This window comes from Macaca mulatta, chromosome 17 (assembly GCF_049350105.2).
Source record: "Macaca mulatta isolate MMU2019108-1 chromosome 17, T2T-MMU8v2.0, whole genome shotgun sequence".
Taxonomy (NCBI): domain Eukaryota; kingdom Metazoa; phylum Chordata; class Mammalia; order Primates; family Cercopithecidae; genus Macaca; species Macaca mulatta.
Window position 1 is genome coordinate 6,800,811 of NC_133422.1, and position 19,696 is coordinate 6,820,506.

Genomic DNA, 19,696 nt, shown 5'->3' on the forward strand with positions numbered 1-19,696 from the left:
ATTTTGTGAACCTGTCCCAAACCCTCAAGTTTCTGGACACATCCTGGGTGGACCGCAGAGAACTGTTATCACAGATGAGACGACCACACCATGCAGCTCCTGTGCCTCACATCTCAGGCTTGACCAAAATCTCCTGTCATGACCTCTGACCACCCAGACATCATTCTGCCCCACACCCTCCTGTTTCCTGACAAGTAGCATTCAGAGACCTTCATGTTCAGGCCTTTATCAATTTAGGCACCCACCTCTCTTTTTTTGGCTTTACCCTAGTCTTTAAAGACTTCATTCCTCAGAGTTGGTGCCCAGGAAAGTTACTGTGTGTTGGTGTCCACTGCTAACACGTGTCTGCGCACCCCTGTCCGAATGAAAGTCCTTCTGCTGGCAGAAGTGCCCTCCCTGGCCATGCATGCCAAGTCAGGTCCCCAGAGTGGCTTGGGGCTGTGTCAGGCCAAGGGAGGACCCATGGTCCAGTTAGTTTGGAAGACTCTTGGCTGACTAGAATTCAGCAGATTTCTTGGCTGTGTGACTTTTCGAAGCTTTTGATACATACCTGGGCACTGCAGGCATGGCGCATTTCCATGGGGGTGGGCTAGAGAATGTAGAAAGCTCCCAGTCTGGTTGACCTTAGGACCCTTCAAAGCCAAGTTTGTGAGCTACGGCCTTGAGATCCCAGTGCGAAGGCTTCACCGCGCTGCCGCCCTGGCCTCTGCCGTCAGCTGCTTGATTCTGCCTTTCTTCGGGGAGTGCCGCGCTTTTTGAGTGGTCCTCCTTTTGGTACATTTCAGTAGCAGGTCTTGACTTCTGTCATAATGAATAATGTCAGACTGTGACAATAACTGACCCAAGGTGTGCATGTTCGCATCCTGCCATGATTGAAGTTCAGGTGACAATACGTGTTGTGTCTGGGGATGGCTCTGTTAGGCGTCTAAGAGCTCACAGGACGTGACCCTCTCTTATTCCCTTGGTGATTGTGTGCCTCGTATCTCTCTCAGGATGCTCCCAGCGCAGATAATTGAGTATTACAACCCATCAGGACCACCTCCTCCGCCACCTCCTCCTGTGATTCCCTCGGCACAAACTGCCTTCGTCAGCCCTCTCCAGATGCCCATGCAGCCCCCGTTCCCCGCATCAGCCGGCTCCACGCACGCGACTCCTCCTCACCCACCCTCCACTGGGCTCCTGGTCACAGCCCCGCCACCCCCGGGCCCGCCACCTCCCCCGCCAGGCCCTCCTGGCCCTGGGTCTTCTCTTTCGTCCTCCCCAATGCATGGCCCCCCAGTCGCTGAGGCAAAGCGGCAAGAGCCAGCACAGCCACCCATCAGTGATGCTCGAAGCGACCTGCTCGCTGCTATTCGAATGGGTAAGTGGAGCCCCCAGACACACAGCCTGCCTTCCAGCGAGAAGTTTCCTCGTGTCTCCAGCCAGCTGCAGCCTCCTTGTCTTCAAATGACTCCTCACTGTGTTTGTAAAAATAGAGTTAAAGGGGTCTTACTTGATTGTTTTGTTTTGTGTTTTTGAATAGTAGGTGTGTTTTTGTCCACTGTAAGGTAAACATTGTGATAAAGAATTGAGAAATGGCCGGGTGTGGTGGGCTCATGCCTGTAATCCCAGCACTTTGGGAGGCCAAGGCAGGAGGATTGGTTGAGCTCAGGAGTTTGAGAGCAGCCTGGACAATATGGCAAAAACCTGTGCCTACCAAAAATTCAAAAAAAATTAGCTGGGCATGTTGGCCTGCACCTGTAGTCCCAGCTACTCAAGAGGCTGAGGTGGAGGGTTGCTTGAGTGTGGGAGGTCAAGGCTTCAGTGAGCCGTGGTCATGCCCCTGCACCCCAGCCTGGGCGACAGAACGAGACCCGTCTCAAAAAAAAAAAAAAAAAAAGATGAAATTAGGAAGTCTTTACTTACCTAGAAACCAGAAACCCAATAACTGAAGTGATCAATTAATTAATTGGATCTCTGCATTCTACTCTAAGGGGAAAAGTATAAATGAAAGAAAGTAAGCTCATATTAACGATACCTTTAAAAAGAAGACTTTGTCCTGGACTTGTCATATTTGCCTGATGTCCTAAGCCAGTGGTTTTTCAGCATCTATAATATTGAACAGTATAACCCTTTTGTCAGATGAAAGTCCTGCACTGACCCCTGACCACGAAACACATGGAAACAGAGCATCTCGGGTGGACTGGGGTGGAGAGTCTGCCTTCGCCTGTCTTGGGCTGCCCAGAGAGCCCATGGCCACCTCTAGTCCACACCATGGATTCTGAGGCAGGTCCCAACCCAGGTTGGTCGAGGGTCACTGACATGTTATGGGAATATCTAAGAGCTTCTCGCCTGTGGGGAGCCTCACAGACGTGGTCACAGTTTAGTCATCTCATCTGGAAGTGACCGAGCAAGGAGCCTGGCTGCAGCCCGCCAGCTCAGCGTCAGGGATGTCCTTCAGAGGAGCTGTGATGCTGCGGCCTCTGCGTTTTTCTTGTGTGCCCAGGAACCAGGCCCGCAGTGGGGCCCACGCACCCCTCTAAAGACACCAGGGTCCTCTGTATACCTGGACATCATTGACACACTTTTATTTTGTCAAGATAAAAAAATTCCTAGAGGTATATTAGCTCATGAATAGCAAATTTGGGGTCATTGTAGGACAGTGTTGGATTTGCCTTGTTTTGTTTTGTTTTTTAACACCTTATAAGCCCTGTTTACCAAGAGTGGATACATAACCTGTATCTAATCTTGAGGAAACATCTGATACACCCAAATGGAGAGACATTCTGCAGACTAGCTGCCTGTATTCTTCAGAAATGAGAAGGCTGTAAAACACAAAGACTGTGAAGAACTGTGCAGATTAAAGGCCATTAACAAAACTTGACACCACTGTCACAGATAATTTCCACTGGATTCTGAACCAGGGGATAATCTTTTCCATTTGCAATTAGATTGGGTCTTTTTGCAAAATTTGAATAATATTTGTAGGATAGATAGTAGTATTGTATCCAAACTAATTTTGTGATTTTGATTTTTTGGGCGGGTGAGGGTTGGTAACACATGAACATTTTAGGGGTAAAGGGACATTATATGCTGTTCACTCTCAAATGGTCCAGAGAAAAGTGTCTGTGTCTTTCTGTGTAAAGATGATAGGGGAAGATTGGGAAATAAATGTGGTCAGATGTTTGCATTTGGGGAATCCAAGTATATGGGAATGTTTTTCTGCTGGTCTCATAGCTGTTCTGTAAATCTGAAATTATTTCAAAACAGTTAAAAAATGAATGGATACCAGCTTGGGCAGCACTGCAAGACTCTATCTCTACAAAAAAGAAAATACAAAATTTAGCTGTGCATGGTGGCGTGCGCCTGTGGTTCCAGCTACTCAGGAGGCTGAGGTGGGAGGATTGCTTGAGCCCAGGAGGTCGAGGCTGCAGTGAGCCGTGATCGTAACACTGCACTCCAGCCTGGGTCACCGAGTGAGACCCTGTCTCAAAAAAAAAAAAAAAAAAAGGGTAAACGTTAACATCATCAAATATCTTACTTCGTTACTAAGCTAGAAAGTAGATGATGGTATTTTATGTTCATTTCCACAGTAGTTGTTGAAATAAAGGTTTCTCAGTTACTTCTCGGGTTAGCTGAGAGTGAGGAGCGTAGAACACTGTTTCTAAGGCTCCGGATGCCGTGCTGCCTGGTAGATGTCCTGGGATGATAGAAATGTTCCAGCCTGCAGCGTCCCAGAGCAGCCACTAGCCACATGGCAGTTCATGCTTAGAAGGCTGTATGTGGCTAGTGGCTGCTGACTGGGATGGTGCAGCTCCAGAATTTTCTCTGATGGTGTTCATGTATACTGAAATTATGAATTTTTAATATTTTAGCACATTTCTTTGTTACAAAAAATCTTCCCACTTTGAATGTGTATGTTTTTGCTTTTCTCCCCTCAAATTTCCAAAACTTTCTATCCTTAGTGTCAGTAGGAAAAAAAAAGTCCGATAGACGTATTTGTTTGTTTACCTTTAATTTGGAGCCAGCAAAAGGATGTGATTCTGAACCACGGGTTGTGTCTGCAGGAATTCAGCTGAAAAAGGTGCAGGAGCAGCGGGAGCAGGAGGCCAAGCGGGAGCCTGTGGGGAACGACGTGGCCACCATCCTGTCCCGGCGCATTGCCGTGGAGTACAGCGACTCTGACGACGACTCAGAGTTCGACGAGAACGACTGGTCCGACTGAGCGGAGGCCGGCGCCGAGGCCACGTGTGGGAGCGTGTTGAAGAGTTCAAGTGGTCTCTACACCCAAATAGTGGTATTCTAATCCCGTAGCATAGCACCTTTTGTATAAATAATGTGATATTGCTTCTGCACATCCAAAAATTCTGGGTCTTTTCAGTATTTACTGTGTAATACTTAAGTGCCACTGAACATAGCAAATTGTGCTACACATGGGGAAATAGGCTGTCACTATCGCATTGTCCTGAAAACAGCATCTGCTTTCCTCTTGACCATGAGAGTATTTCGTGCAGTTTGGGTTTACTCTTACTGATCAGTATAACTCTGCAGACTTGCTGTGTGTTTGTGAAGCTGCCTGGTGTTAGGTCTCTGCAAGACTAATGACTATGTCAGAGTGATGTCTTCCAACCAGTAAGTGATATTGTTTCACCGCTTTGGGTTTTCCTTTTCTTTTTTTAAAGGATGTGTTTCTGAAGAAGTTGGTTTTAGAGGGAAAGGTTCAACAAATAGGGAGAATCCAAGGTTTCTGCTTTCAGTTTCTTGGCTTGGTAGCCTCTAAGTGAATCTGAATGCTCTGCTGAATAATTTCATTGCCTCTGCTCACGCCTGTCGAATATGAAATTGGAAGGGCCCTTTTCAGGCTGGGTTCCCTGTGGGCCTTTGCTTAGTAAATGCCTGTTGATGGTTTTGCAAGAGAGTTCAGCAGCTCAACAGTAATGAAAGTGAAGAACAGAGTCCTTTTTCCTTCCTGGGGCCATTGGGGATGACATTCAAGATACTTGCCAGCCTCTCCAGTGTGGGCACCAGCTGGCCAGAACAGATGCGAGCAGTCCATGACTCTGGGAGCTACACTGCTGAGCTGGGCAGAGCTGTGGCACAGGGTCTGGGCTGCAAAGGAGCCCTGCTCCTTTAATTTCCTGACAGCTGTGTCCTGAGTGAGCCGCAGGAGTTCTGAGCTCCTCAGCGAGCAACAGACAGCGCTTTGGATGGCACCTTTCGCCACTTGGTCGGAATTTTAAAAGCTTAGGTTTAGGTGAAAGTAGATATTGACAGCTATTCACCTTTCACGGTGCTGGAGCCAGATTAGGGATCACTCCCGTGAGGAGGGCCTTCACCCTGTCCTAGAAGCACATGGTTCTCCTCTCTCCTGTTGTTGGCACATTACATGATAAAAAGCACCTCCTGAGATTCCCTTGATCAGCCCTGCTGCTGTAGTACAGCGCCGCGCCCTCGCCTCCGCCCTTCCTGCTGTTCCCACGTGGCAATACCAGGGACCCACGGGGAAACTCAAGAATGAGAGCTTCTGTATTTTGTAATTCTGGATGAAAGATAACTGTGTTGAATAAACAGGTGCTCCAGGCTTTGATTATAGATGTGACTTCAAAAATATGCTAAGACCCTTGACTTACTAAGGACTTTAACCTACTTAACAGTATTTCATATGCATTGTGGTTAGTTACTTGGTTATGATGGGAAGGGAAGAATCTGAAGCTAAAAGCAGAGCTGTTTGAGGTGACGGTAGGAATGTCAGCAGGATGGTGACGGGGGTTTTAGTTAATGCATCTGAGCAAGTCAGCCAGCCCCGAAATCCCCTCGGTGTGTGTGTCTCGAGTGGACACCTGTTGAGCTTGCGGGCAGTGACTGCACAGAGCCTGTCCATTGGGTTCAGTCATGTAGATCTGAAGCCCTGAAAAGCCTCATGTCTGCATCCCCTTTCCAAGGCTGCTTCCCTGGCGTGTCTGTTCTCTCCTCTGTCCCAGGCGCTGGGAGCGGCCTCTTCAGCGTCTTTTCCTAGAGCTGGTCACCACTAGGCTGTCACTATAAATTCCTTGAGTAAAAATAACAGTTATTAATGAACTTCTAAATTTCTAAGTTCTCTCTCTCTCTCTCTTTTTTTTTTTTTTTTTTTTGTTGTTGTTAAAAAGGGCCTACTACACTGGCATTATTCTTAGGACTTCTGTGGCTTTCAAAGTCTGACTTACTCGGCTTTCTTGTTCCTTTTGTATTAGGAGTTCCTCGTGTGGGTCTGGAACTCCCATTTGGTAAATGCTTCTTTGTTTTTAATGGCCCTTCTGTTCTCAGGATGGAGAGAACACAGAAGCTACTATCCATGTCAGGATTTATTCTATTTATATCTTATTACAATGAAATTAGTGGCACTTTATTCATAAATATTCTTGAGCCTGTTAATTATTAGTTGTCTTCCTGTAGTTGAATCAACAAGTTATTTTCAACTCAGTTTTATGACTTGTGAAAAAGCTTTTGCCCTGTTGTGTACCATAACCTTTAAAAGAATGGAAAATGACTGAAATCCAATTTAGATTATTTTTAGAGTATTTTTCCAGCAAATTCAACTTATTGTGAAATTTAAATCCAGATCTTTTCTAATATGGTATTACATGAAAAGAATAAAGAGAAGATTTGAATTTTCAGTTTCATTTTCAAAAACTATTTACCAAAACAAATGGAGAAGAAACATTCAAAAGCACATTTCATTTCTACGAACTTTATGTTATAAATGACAGTTATAAATTGTAAGGTAATTTTAAATTGTCCCTTGTATTATTTCTCCATGTCTGTTTTAGTTTAATGTCTCCTAAGCATTTTTCTCATAGCGTAGCCCTAGGGAAGGGATGGGAAGGTTGCCCAGTCCCTGATGGCTGTGCACACAGGAGACGGTGGAGCACAAGGCGAGTTTGCACTGTCAACCCCAGACCGTAAGCTTGGCTACACTGACGTTTTTCTTTACTAAGGATACTACTCAAAAGTTAACATTTTCACCTCAGTAAATTTTTAGAACATCAAAATGTTTTCTGAGCACCAGTGGCTAGGTTGTAAAAGTTTTGTAATAATTTGCAATTAAAATACATGATACATTTTAATCCATTAAAGACTAGTGGGAATGTATCAGCCAGAGTAGCAAGTAATTTTTGTTTTATAAATCATAGTATCTGTCATCTTGCAGTATTACCAATGCTGTTGTAAATTGAATTTAAAGTGGTATTAAAAAAAACTGTTAAACAATTTTTATCTGTTTGTATATCTTACTATAGATTATGTACAAGTAACATCTAAATAAAATTACACTTTTAACCCTAAGAGGTTTTGCTTATTAATAACAGTGTTGTACGTTTGGCTTTTTTGGAAGAGAACTCGGTGTTAAATGGTTGGTTGTTTTTGCTTTTGTTTAGCATTTTCCTTGTTAGACAACAGAAGACACTGCTTTGGTTTCCATTTCTGCATAATTTTTGTTGTCACCAGGAGTTCAGATTGAATTCCTGAAGGACTCGGGGCAGCGTTAGTCTGGTTAGAAAGAAAGCCACGCTAGGAGTAGGGAGCCACCTGTTGAGAGGATAGAGCCTGGGGCGGGCAGGAGGGTCTTAACCACATTTACTCTCAATGGTAAAAGTGAATAGCACGCTGTGGTATGTATTGCTTATGGGATGTTTTCATTGAATCCTTACAATAATCCTTAACATTCTGTTTCATGTGTGGGAAACTAGAGTGAAGCTAGGTTACCCTGTCAGGGACCTTAGTCAATAGAAAACTCAGTTCTGGGGCAGAATCACACGTGGGGGTAATGGGAGTCGAGATTGGGTGGACTAGTGTGGCCACATACATCAGAGACAGCCAGACTGGAGGTCAGGCTTCCTGTAGTAGCTGCTTTCAAGTTCCTGATGCACACAGTGTGTACCTCTACCATGGCACACATCATGCTGGTTCTGTGTGTAGCTTTTCACTAGACTGGGTGTTCCTTGTAGGCCTAAGTCATCTTTGCATCCTGAGAGCCTTGGCACAGCACCCAGTCTCCTAGGCAATGAATGAGCAGCTGCTTTTTGCATGATTAGATGAGTGGATGGATTTCTGAGTGGTTTTCTTTAGCAAAAAGTAAAATGTGAGCAACTTTTTAAAACATGGCAAATTCTACCAAATACCTTGCATTTCCTCCTTAGTACTTGTCGTCTGATGTGCGGCTCCCTCTTTGTGGTGTGTATTCCCCACTAGACTGAGCTCTGGGAGGCAGGCAGGGGCCTGTTCTGCTGCTGTATCCTGTGTCTTGAGCACAGCGCCTGGCACTTTCTAGGTGTCACGTAGTTATTCAGGGATCGTGGTTCATAGGGAGAAAGGGGAGGCTTCTTCAGCAACTATTTGTGAGCCTAATAAGATTTTAAATACATGGATATGCATAAAACACTTGGAAGAGTGCCTGGTGTTAAGCAGACACCCAGTGGATGTGACCGCCCTTTTCGTCTACAAGCCACTGGCTGGAAAAGAGTGGCAGGCCGGGCTCCGCCCTCATGGGGACTGCTCATCTAATGAGAAAAAAGGACATTAAATATTGTCAATTAAGTAATTTAGAGCATTTGACATGTGCTTAGTTTGGGGCGGAATGAGAAGTGCCCAATCTCAGTGGGCCAAGGGAAGCTGAGATTTGAGAATGCACAGAAGTTAGCACAGGGAGGGAAAGGAGTTTTTCAGTAGAGGGAACAGCATATGCTTTCCCTAAGGTGGGAAAGACAGTATGGGGTGAGAATGGAACTAAAGTGTCAGTGGAATAGAAGCACTTAGAGGAGGAAGTGTCATGAGATGGGATACAAAGACGCTGGAAACCTCCCATGCCCAGCATTTGGGATTTAGGGAGCTTTCTGAGTCAACAAACCCCACCATGATAACATATCTGCCATAGCTGCACACCTATCAAAATCTTCGTATTTACAGCCTATTGGTTTTTTATTGATCTTGATAGCCTCATGCCTTAGATGGCATTAATATTAGAAAGGATCTTAGGTCCGTTTTACTTATATGTATTTAGAAGGCATCTTAGTGCTCTGCTAGTCTAGCTCCTAGCTTTAAAGATGGGGAAAAGGCCATTGCTTCCATTGATGGGGGCTCAAAGCTTGGTCTTTTTTTTTTTTTTTTTAATTATACTTTAAGTTCTATGGTACATGTGCATAACGTGCAGGTTTGTTACATATGTATACTTGTGCCATGTTGGTGTGCTGCACCCATCAACTCGTCAGCACCCATCAACTTGTCATTTACATCAGGTATAACTCCTAGTGCAATCCCTCCTCCTTCCCCCCTCCCCATGATAGGCCTCGGTGTGTGATGTTCCCCTTCCTTAACTCTTGAATTGAAAATTCAGGAGTTCAAGAGTTCCATAAAGTTGTTCAGTAAACACTCATAGACTCCTCTCCATCTATTCATCAGTTATTTTTTATGCATTTCAAAGTAATGTGTATACTTCACCCCTGAATTCTTCAGCATACATATCATTAGAGTTTAATATTTATAACGTAAAATATACTTAGAGTAGGTTCAATGACTATTCAGTCATCCGTGACATAATTTGCTCTTAAGCCCATCTAGTAAATTTTTTATTTCAGACATTGGATTTTTTCACTCTAGAATGTCCTGATGGTTCTTTTTTGTTGTTCATTCATTACAAGCTTATTTTCCATCTTTGAGCATAGTTATACTGGCTTTTTAAAAATCTGTGCTAATTCCAACATCTGGATTTTTTTTTTCAGGATCAGTCCCTATTGCTTGTTTTCACCCTTGAGTGCATGCCTAATAGTTTTGGATTGTATTGTAAACTTGGTGGATGATATATTTTAGAGACTCTGGATTCTGTTATGTTCCTCCAAAAACTACTGATTTTTTTTTTAAGGAAGGAAGGCAGTTAACATGGCTAGATTTAAGCTCTCAACTCCCCGCTGCCCCCATCACCCAGCACACACACAATGGATAATAACGGAAGTTTCTTAAGTTCTTTTAACCTTAGCCAGGCTGCTTGGAGTTTCTTTGGCTCACGCTTGGTTACAGGATCAAACAGAGACTCAGGCAGTTTTACACAGAATTTTTGGATCCCCCTCTGGCTCTTGTTTGTAGGAACACTTCACTTTCAGTCTTCTTTGATCGCTCTGAACTCAGCCCTCTCATTTTTTTAAGCCAGTAAGATTGTGGGTTAAGTCAGCCAGCCAAGACTGCAGATTCTCTATTCAGGCTTAGCTGCCTGCTTGGCAGAACAGGGCCTGCCCTCACCAAAACGCCTTTAATAATCAGAAACGCAAAGCCTTTTTCTTCTGCCAAGCATCAGCTACCCCCTCGGGTGTTTCTGGTTTTGATTTCTGTGCAGTGCCTTCGGTGGCTGTGAGGTGTATTTTGTCCAGTTCATAACTGTTGTCATAGTAATTTGGTCTGAAATGAGCTAGTTCTCCAGTACCAGAAGCCTCATTCTATAAATATTTGATGCAACATTTATTTTAAAAAATGTTAATGTAAATTTAAAAATGCGGACCGATATTTAATACCTAATTACAACAAATGATCAGCGTCTCCATTTTTCTGCCAGGCAAACTTGTGTTTGCAAGGACCCCACAATAAAACTGGTGACATAGTTCTTTAACAAAGTGGTATCCAAGTATTGCATGATGTGATAGGAAACACGTGTCTGCATCTTCTTATCTGTGAATCAATGTTCTTTAAGGCCGGGTGCTATGGTTCACGCCTGTAATCCCAGCACTTTGGAAGGCTGAGGTGGGCGGGTCATTTGAGGTTAGGAGTTCGAAACCAGCCTGGCCAACATGGTGAAACCCTGTCTCTACTAAAAATACAGAAATTAGCCGTGCATGGTGGTGTGCACCTGTAATCCCAGCTGCTCAGGGAGCTGAGGCAGGAGAATTGCTTGAACCCGGGAGGTGGAGGTTGCAGTGAGCTGGGATTGCGCCACTGCACTCCAGCTTGAGAGACAGAGCGAGACTATGTCTCAAAAATAAAATAAAACAACCAAACCCAGAATGTTCTTTAAACCATACAAGCAGAACAGTATGTGAGTCTCATGGGCATTAGGACTACTTTAACAAATCGTCAGCCTTGCCCCCAGTCTCCATTTTTATGTTCACCAAATAACTTTAATATTTTCACTGAGTTTTATAAATTTAGATTTCAGGAGTAAATCTATACACATTAAATATTTACTTTTAATTACTGGGGTTCATTTGAATCATGGGTTCCACTACCTAGAAGTTTGTAACCACCGCCTAGCATCACCACTATATAAGAGTTCGTATGGGGCCGTGGTATGGGACCGTGCACTGCACTCAGATTTGGTGTTCTGTGAAGACAGTCCTAATACAGAGTTGTGTCACAAGCTTTCGAGGACATGGATATTTAATTTGGAGGTGTGGGTGACTTGTAGAGGTATCCCAACAGGGAACTAGATGAGAAGGAGATTTGCTTCCTGAGTATACTCTCTTCTCGGGCCTGGCACCTGGACATTGATTTGTCGAAACACATGAGCACTGTCCTGTGGATGTCTGTACATGTGATCTTTTAATTGCCCCTCTGCATTTACCCTGTGCACTTGTGATGTGAGTAATTAGCTTGAAATACAGCACCATGATTAGTTAGAGGTGGTGAATTGGCCGATGATTTACCATGAAGAAAAATTAAGAAAATATGCCATTTAAGAGTAATTCAAAAACCTACCAAGTGGTACTTAACGTGAAGTGACATTTAAAAGCATTTCACATTCGAGGATGTGCGTCAGCTGCTGTGGCCTAAAACCAGTTTAAACAGCAGTTTGATTCTGCCGCCGGCATGTCCTAAACCTGTGAACGTGACTTAGCATCCGCATTTAGAAGACGTTTCCTTGCCTGTGTGTAGGTGACGGTGGTTTGAAGTGTATCTTCTACTCTTGTGAGAGCCACACTTGAAGATCTTGATAATTAAGTTAGGGGAGCAGCTTTCAGCTCCTTCGAAATGTCTTTTAATATTTCGGAGACCTAGCCAGGCATGGTGGTGGCTCATGCCTGTAACTCCAGCAATTTGGGAAGCTGAGATGGGAGGATCACTTGAGCTCAGGAGTTTGAGACCAGCCTAGGCAACATAGCAAGACCCCATTGCTACAAAAAGAAAAGGAAATTCGCTGGGCATAGCAGCTCACTCCTGTTGTTTCGGCTACTCAGGAGGCTGAGATGGGAGGATTGCTTGAGCCCAGGGGGTCAAGGCTGCAGTGAGCTATGATCGCACCACTGCACTCCAGCCTGGGTGACAGAGCGAGACTGTCTCACACAACAACAACAACAACAACAACAAAAACCATGCACACACATCAAAGAATCAAAGACCTGGGCCTTCATTTGGGGGATTCCAGTTGGGGGATTTCAGCGACGTGCCTTGAGGTCCGCGGCAGGAAGCGGCGTGGTGATCAGCACTGGATGATTGACATGAAGGGCCCCAGGTCGCCTCCTCCCAGGGCGCCTGGCCACATTTCCATCTGCACAGGTCAGTGTTGCTGTGGCTCCAGCAGCCCCATGTCCCTCCTGTCCCCGTCTCTGGCTCGCCTTGTCACTGCAAACCTCCCTCTTCCACCAGCACAACTTTCCTTGCCAGGCTCCTTCCTCACAGAGGCCGCGGATCCCTGTGGCCCCCACATCGCCTTGGCTCCTGCCATCCTTCCCTCTTCCCCCGACAGGTGACCTGTCCTCTCCTGTCCTCCCCAGATGCTTCCACAGCCAGCCCGGTCAGACCCTGCCACACTGGGTTTTGGGGGTGCAGAAGCCCACATAAGTTAACAAAGGAGCCGGCCCTCTCAACAGAGATTAGAAATCCCAGGCTCATTCCCACAATGCCTGCCTGGGATGCGTGTTCAAATACAGATTTCCAGGCCCCATCCCAAACCTACTGCATCAAAACCTTGAGCACAGGACCCAGAATCCACAGTTTCCCTGGCAGCCTTCTGGAGCGGTTCTTACTAGGCACGCCAAAGTTAGGCCCTGCCCCTCGTGCTGACCTGGAATGATTGACAGGAGCCCAAAGATGCCACCTGCAATGCTCTGGGCTATTGGATGACGAATGGTGCCTCATGGACTCCAGGGGGACCCAGCGCCCTCTCCAGAGGCGGTCTCTTCCTCCAGTGTCTGGTTGGCAGCAGCTGAAGCACTGCCCACAAAGGTGCGCTGGGTGTCAGCGCTACAAAAAGAAAGGGAAATTCGCTGGGCATAGCAGCTCACTCCTGTTGTTTCGGCTACTCAGGAGGCTGAGATGGGAGGATTGCCCAGGTCTTTGATTCTTTGATGTGTGTGCATGGTTTTTGTTGTTGTTGTTGTTGTTGTGTGAGACAGTCTCGCTCTGTCACCCAGGCTGGAGTGCAGTGGTGCGATCATAGCTCACTGCAGCCTTGACTCCCTGGGTTCAAAGATGAACCCAGTCATGTTCATCTTTGGACCCCAGATGCAAAGATGCAGAGCTGCCATCCTTAATGCCTATGTTCCTCTTGGAGCAGCTCTCTCTGTTCCATATCCTCTTGCTGTCTGCACGCCCCCGAGCTTCTCGCTTGGTCAGGTCAACGGTGCTGGCCGCACAAAGCATGTGGGAGTTCACGGTCCTGGCGCAGGTCATTCAGGAGCTCCTTCCTATTCAGGGCTTGGGGAGGAGAAGGGGCCTGAGCTTTGCCTGTGGGCTGTCCGCACTGATGTTACTCACTGGATGGCCTTCCTGGGCTGGAGTGGGGAGAGGATCCTATTCTCTGCTGTTTCTACTGCTTGGGTCCTTGTGGCAGACACAGGGGCTGGCACACTGCATGCAAGCAGAGAAAGCATGGCCTCTCCCAGCTTCCCCCCACCGGATGCTGTGGACATCAGCCTGGCACTCTTACGTGTCCCTGCATGGCCCCCATGTCCTGCCCCCTGACTTCTGCCCTAGGCTGTTTGCATGATGCATCTCCTGGCAGTCCGGCCAGCCCTCCCTCCTCCTCCAGCAGACAGTGGAGACCTAAGAGGTGATGCATCACGGCAGCAGGACCCCATCCCTTGGCCTCAGCTGGGACAGGCAGCATCAGAGGACGCATTTAAGGTAGCAAAGGCCTGCACTGATTTCTTTTTGGGTCACGCCTTTTACAAAGATGTTTTGCTGTTCTGTGGTCTGCCACGCTTCGGTGGAGAAGGAAGCTTTCTTCCCCTTCTCTTCCTGACCGGCTTCCCTTGGGGGTGCTCAGATACTCCACCTGCAGGGGCCACCCATGGGGCCTGCCCCAGATCCACTTTCCCACATATTACTTGACTTTAAATGGGAAACAGAGTAAACATTCTTGGGTGACCCCCATACCTAGGAATCCTGGTTATCTGCCTTCTGCTAAGCCCTGGGCCAGAGACTGGTTTACACCTGGTGGGCCCCCGACCTCGTTCTGACAAAGGCCACGTCTGTGTTGAACCTGGTGGCCCAGGAGACTGGAGTCGGTCAGTGCCTGTCCCTCCCCATTGCCCAACTGGACTTGTTCCCAACTGAGCACTGAAAGGGAGCCCCGCTGTCTGTGCTAAGGCCCTTGGAAGGAAGAGATTGTGGAAGGCGATTAGGATGAGTGTCTCCCTGATTCAGGCCTGGTGAGGGAGGAGGTGGGGCCGCCGGAGTTCAGCGGCTCGGTGGCGGGTGTTAACTGGGGAGCAGTGCGAGGTGCAGTCAGGGCAGGAAAGGAGGACAGTCCCGCCCTCTGTGGCCTGGGCCGCTGACAGCAGGGTCGGGCGGTGGGGAGCGGGTCAGTGGAGCCGGGAGTCCCCAGTCCTCCAGCTTAGCGTGACTTAGTGTGTGAACCCCTCACTGGGGACCCCTCTGTGCCTGACCCCGCCCAGAGGGGCAGATGACACGAAAATCAACCACTGCATCCCCAGGACTGCCACACGTCCGCTGAAGGAACAGCTGCATCTGCCGGAGGGATGCTCTGGGCCCTGCGGGGTAAGCAGGTCTGAGCCTCAGCCTGGTGCATCTCTGCTGGAGTGTGGTGACATCCTCCATCGCATTTCCCGCTTAGATGAAGCAGCAGCAGCTTTGGGATGAGCAATCTTTTTTTTTTTTTTTTTTTTGAGACAGGGTCTCGTTTGTTGCTCAGGCTGGAGTGCAGTGGTACGATCATAGCTCACTGCAGTCTCAAGCTGGAGCGATCCTCCTGCCTCAAATCTCCCAAGTAGCTGGGACTACAGGCGCGCACCACCACACCTGGCTATTTTTAGTAAAGATGGGGTCTTGCTATGTTCTATTCCATGCCCAGCCCTTCTGATGCCAGACGCTGAATCCCTGGCCCTGAGCTCCTCCTCCCCAAGGGCTCTTTGCAGGAGGAAGCTGGTCAGCTCCCAGCCATTCAGCTGCTCTGCCTGGAAGCTGTGGCCCTGATTGCCACTTGGAGGGTGAGGGCTGGAGGCCCAAATGGACACCCAAAAGCAGATGAGCTTGATGCGAGGAACAAGGAATAAGGAACAATGTGGCCTCTTTCAATGCGAGGCTGCAGGGCTAGCCTCAGAGGGTGGTCTGCCCCCAGATTTGGCCTAGAAGCCAATGGCTAAACTCCCAGAGCTGTAGGTTGCTCCCAGGCCTGACTCCCACCCTCCCCAGTTCCACCCTGGGTCTGGGTTGAAGTAAATGTCTGGGACGGAGTAGGGGACATCTGCCTGACTCACTTCATTTTGAAGTTTACCCACGATGGAATCGTCCTGACATCAGAGCTGCACTGTTGAACTGTCCTGCCTTTTTCCCTGCAAATGTTGAAGGAGGGTGTTTAGGGAGGCAGGAAGCAGGGCTGGCCCCATGGGTGAGGGGTGAGGGTTGGGGGTTCCTGGAGAGCAGCCCTGCGCTGCACAGGCCTCCTCCAGGAGCATGCACGGGGCACTGGCTCTGCACTGGGAGCATGCACGGGGCACAGGCCTCCTCCAGCAGCATGCACGGGGCACTGGCTCTGCACCGGGAGCATGCACGGGGCACAGGCCTCCTCCAGCAGCATGCACGGGGCACTGGCTCTGCACCGGGAGCATGCACGGGGCACTGGCTCTGCACCGGGAGCATGCACGGGGCACTGGCTCTGCACCGGGAGCATGCACGGGGCACTGGCTCTGCACCGGGAGCATGCACGGGGCACTGGCTCTGCACCGGGAGCATGCACGGGGCACTGGCTCTGCACCGGGAGCATGCACGGGGCACTGGCTCTGCACCGGGAGCATGCACGGGGCACTGGCTCTGCACCGGGAGCATGCACGGGGCACTGGCTCTACACTGGGCAGAGGAGTAGGGACAGAGGAGTGGTTGTTTTGGAGAGCGGCTGCTGAAGGGTAGCTGCGGAGTGTCGAGGAACAGGCAGCTGTGTGAACAGGCTAACTTCAGAGTGGCCTGGGAGCTGAGGATATGGAGGTCAGCCTGCACACCATGTGGACAGAGAGCGGGGTGGGGTTGCCAATGCGGGCGTGGGCTGGGAAATCTTGCTTGACATCCCCCAAACCCTGGGATGCCACACCCCTGCCCCAAGGGCTCCCTGAGCAGGGAGGGAGGCAGGCCAGGCTCAGGACTGTGGCTTAGAGGCCCCTCAGGAGTCAGCTGCATGACGGTGGAGTGGGGCCGGGGTGGCCTCTGTGACCACCCTGGAGGAGATGTGGGGGGCGCAGCGTCACCGTGTCCCTGGCCTCTGCAGACCTGTGTGCCCGCTTCTCCCAGGGCTAGGGTGCAGGCCTAGATATTTGAACATTTAAAACTAAAACCATTGGAAATCTGTCTTTGAAAGTGTTGGGGCTCAGAAAATGCTACCCCAAAATGGAGGTCTCGGAAGCAGCCTCAGAAGCAAAAGATTTTCCCTGACCTCCTCCCACCCTCCTGTCTCTTAGGCCCATTCTCCCCCGAGGCTACACACAGAAACCAGAATCCCTCTTCCTCAAGATGGGTCATAGAAACCAGACCCGCTTCTCTCCAAAGCCAGCCATAAAACCTGTGACTCTTTTTTCCTTCTCTGCCTTTCTGTGTAAAAACTGGTCATAAGGAAATGATCTGACCTACCTTGTTTGACCTCTGGTCCTAAGACCCCCTCATTCCAGAAGGAAGGAATCGGTGCTCAGAGGCCAGGCAGAATCTAGCCGGACAGGCCTTGCTGGGTGTCCTCACTCGGTGTCGGCGCTGGATCACACCCTTCTTGTCCATCATATTCCACCCGGCCGTCCATACTTTGTTGGACGGAAGCATAAAAATGGGCAAGTTCGGCCGGGCGCGGTGGCTCACGCCTGTAATCCCAGCACTTTGGGAGGCCGAGACGGGCGGATCACGAGGTCAGGAGATCGAGACCATCCTGGCTAACACGGTGAAATCCCGTCTCTACTAAAAATACAAAAAATTAGCCGGGCGAGGTGGCGGCGCCTGTAGTCCCAGCTACTCGGGAGGCTGAGGCCGGAGAATGGCGTAAACCCGGGAGGCGGAGCTTGCAGTGAGCTGAGATCCGGCCACCGCACTCCAGCCCGGGAGACAGAGCGAGACTCCGTTTCAAAAAAAAAAAAAAAAAAAAAAGGGCAAGTTCCCCTGTACCTTCGGCCTTTATTCTGAAGGCTCCTGTGTACATATGTTACATAAACGTTTATGCCTTTTCTCCAATTAGTCTGCCTTTTGCCAGCTGATTTTGCCCCCGGGCTCCCGAAGAGGACAGGGCGCTTCTGAGCTCCGGGCCTGTGGTTCCTGGCGGGTGGACTTTACACAAATGTCAGAGGCCCCTGCGCTGTAAAAAGCAGGTGAATGTAGAAAGCAGGTGAAGTGAAAAGCGCGATTCCTGCTTTCCCTTTAACAGTTTATCAAGGGCATCCACGTTTGGTTTAACACCGAGACAGGGATGTTGGGAGGCGCTGGCCTCGGCCTCCTGGAAGCTGGTTAATACCGCTGCGGAGCCAGGGCGCCCTTCTGCGCGTCTGTGGGGAAACACCGCCCTCCCGTGGCCAGATGATGAAGTGCGTTCGCTGACGACCAGGCTCACAAGTTCAGCTCCCTTTCACTTGCTCAATCCTTCCTTCATTCCTTCATTAAACAAACATGTATTTTTCGTGCACTGCTGTTGAGAGTGATCTGGTGCGAGTTCTTTGGAGGTCAATTTGGCAATTTAGCAACCCTGTATCAAAATTAAAACTGTACATACCCGTGACCGAGCAATTTCGTTTCTAGAATCGTATATCTGAGGCAGGCTGGATTTTCCAAAAATGCTGATGACAGTATTTCTGGACCTATATTATCTTCCAGAATCTTGCCACTCCCTATCAAGAGGTGTGCCCTGTTTCCCTTTCCTTGAAGCTGGTGGGATTTTGGAAGTGCCCGGCTTCCAAGGTTAGACCCTGAAAGGTAAGGAGGCTTCTGCTGGGCTCTGTTGCTTAGAATACCGCTGGAACTCAGCCGCCATGTTGTAAGGAAGCCCAGGCCGCATAGAGGGGCCACACGTGAGGGTCTGCTCCCAGCTAGGGTCTTGACCACTGCAGGGAGACAGACAGGGCCCAGCCTTACTGAGCTCTGCCTGTCAAAATGGCAGATTTCTGAGCAAAAATAAATATGGTCTCCATTTTAGATTACTTAGACTTGGGGTAATTCATTATACAGCTTTCATGACTGCAACAGATATACATTTCAGATTTATTTGCACATGAACAAAAGGACATATTCAATTCAGCACTGTTTGAAATAACAAAAGATTAGAAAACATCTTACTGTTCTTGCAGCATAATATTGATTATAGTCTATGCACATTGGAATACGCTGCAGCTGTAAAAAGAATGAGGCCATTTTCACTGAATTAAAATGATCTTCGAGATAGATTGTTAAAGTAAAAAAAAGCGAGGAGCAGAAAAATGTGTATATAATATTCTATTAGATTTAAAAAGGAAAAAACAATATATATCTTCATTTACATGTGCATACAATATTTCTAAAACGATCCACAGGAGAGTGATAGCATTACCTCGGGGCAGAGCCCCTGAGCATCTTGGGGTAAAGTGGCGGGGAGATCTCTACTGCAGACCTTTTTAGTACTTTTCATCACGTGAGTGTTTACCTATCTAAAAAAAAGTCCTAATTATTTTTAAATGTAAAAATTCTCTGATATGCTAGGCGGAGCGCTGTTGAGATGAAAGACACAGTTCCTGCTAACTATCACAAAATTTACCTTATTGCTCTACTATCGAGGCAAAACAGTAAAGCAATGGGGATTGTATTATTCAGGGTTTGCCAGAGAAACAGAATCAGTAGATGTGTATATATGTATGTATAAAAAAACATATGTAATGTTTAACTGAACAGCCAGTGGCCCAGTCAAGTTGACATACATATGAAGAGATTTATTATGAGGAATTGACTTACACTATTATGGAGGCTGAGAAGTTCCATGACGTGCCATCTGCAAACTGGAGACCCAGGAGAGGGGCAGTGTGATTCCAATCTGTGTCCAAAAGCCTGGGAACCAAGGGGCCTCCGGGTGTAAATCCCAGTTGAAGAGCAGGAAAAGATGAGATCTGCCCATGCAGGCAGGCAGGAAGCAAAAGGGGCGGATTCCTTCTCCTGTTGTTCTACTCAGGCCCTCAAGGGATTGGCTGAGGCCCCTGTACATTAGGGAGGGAAGTCTATTCTACTGAGCCCACAGATTCAAATGCTCATCTCATCTGCAAACACCCAGAAACACTGTTTAATCTGGGCACCCAGTGGCCTAGTCAAGTTGACA

General features: G+C 48.1%; 1 protein-coding gene across 1 annotated transcript in view; it reads left to right on the forward strand.

Annotated features, from left to right (window-relative positions):
* WASF3 (WASP family member 3) overlaps positions 1–6,013 on the forward strand; it is a gene marked incomplete at its 5' end in the record, with an annotated part of 70,962 nt that extends 64,949 nt beyond the window's left edge. The window contains 2 exon segments of the mRNA NM_001266598.1: positions 993–1,360; positions 4,047–6,013. Coding sequence (NP_001253527.1) covers positions 993–1,360; positions 4,047–4,204 — 526 coding nt within the window. The 3' untranslated portion in view covers positions 4,205–6,013.
* Between the last annotated feature and the right edge of the window lie 13,683 nt (positions 6,014–19,696).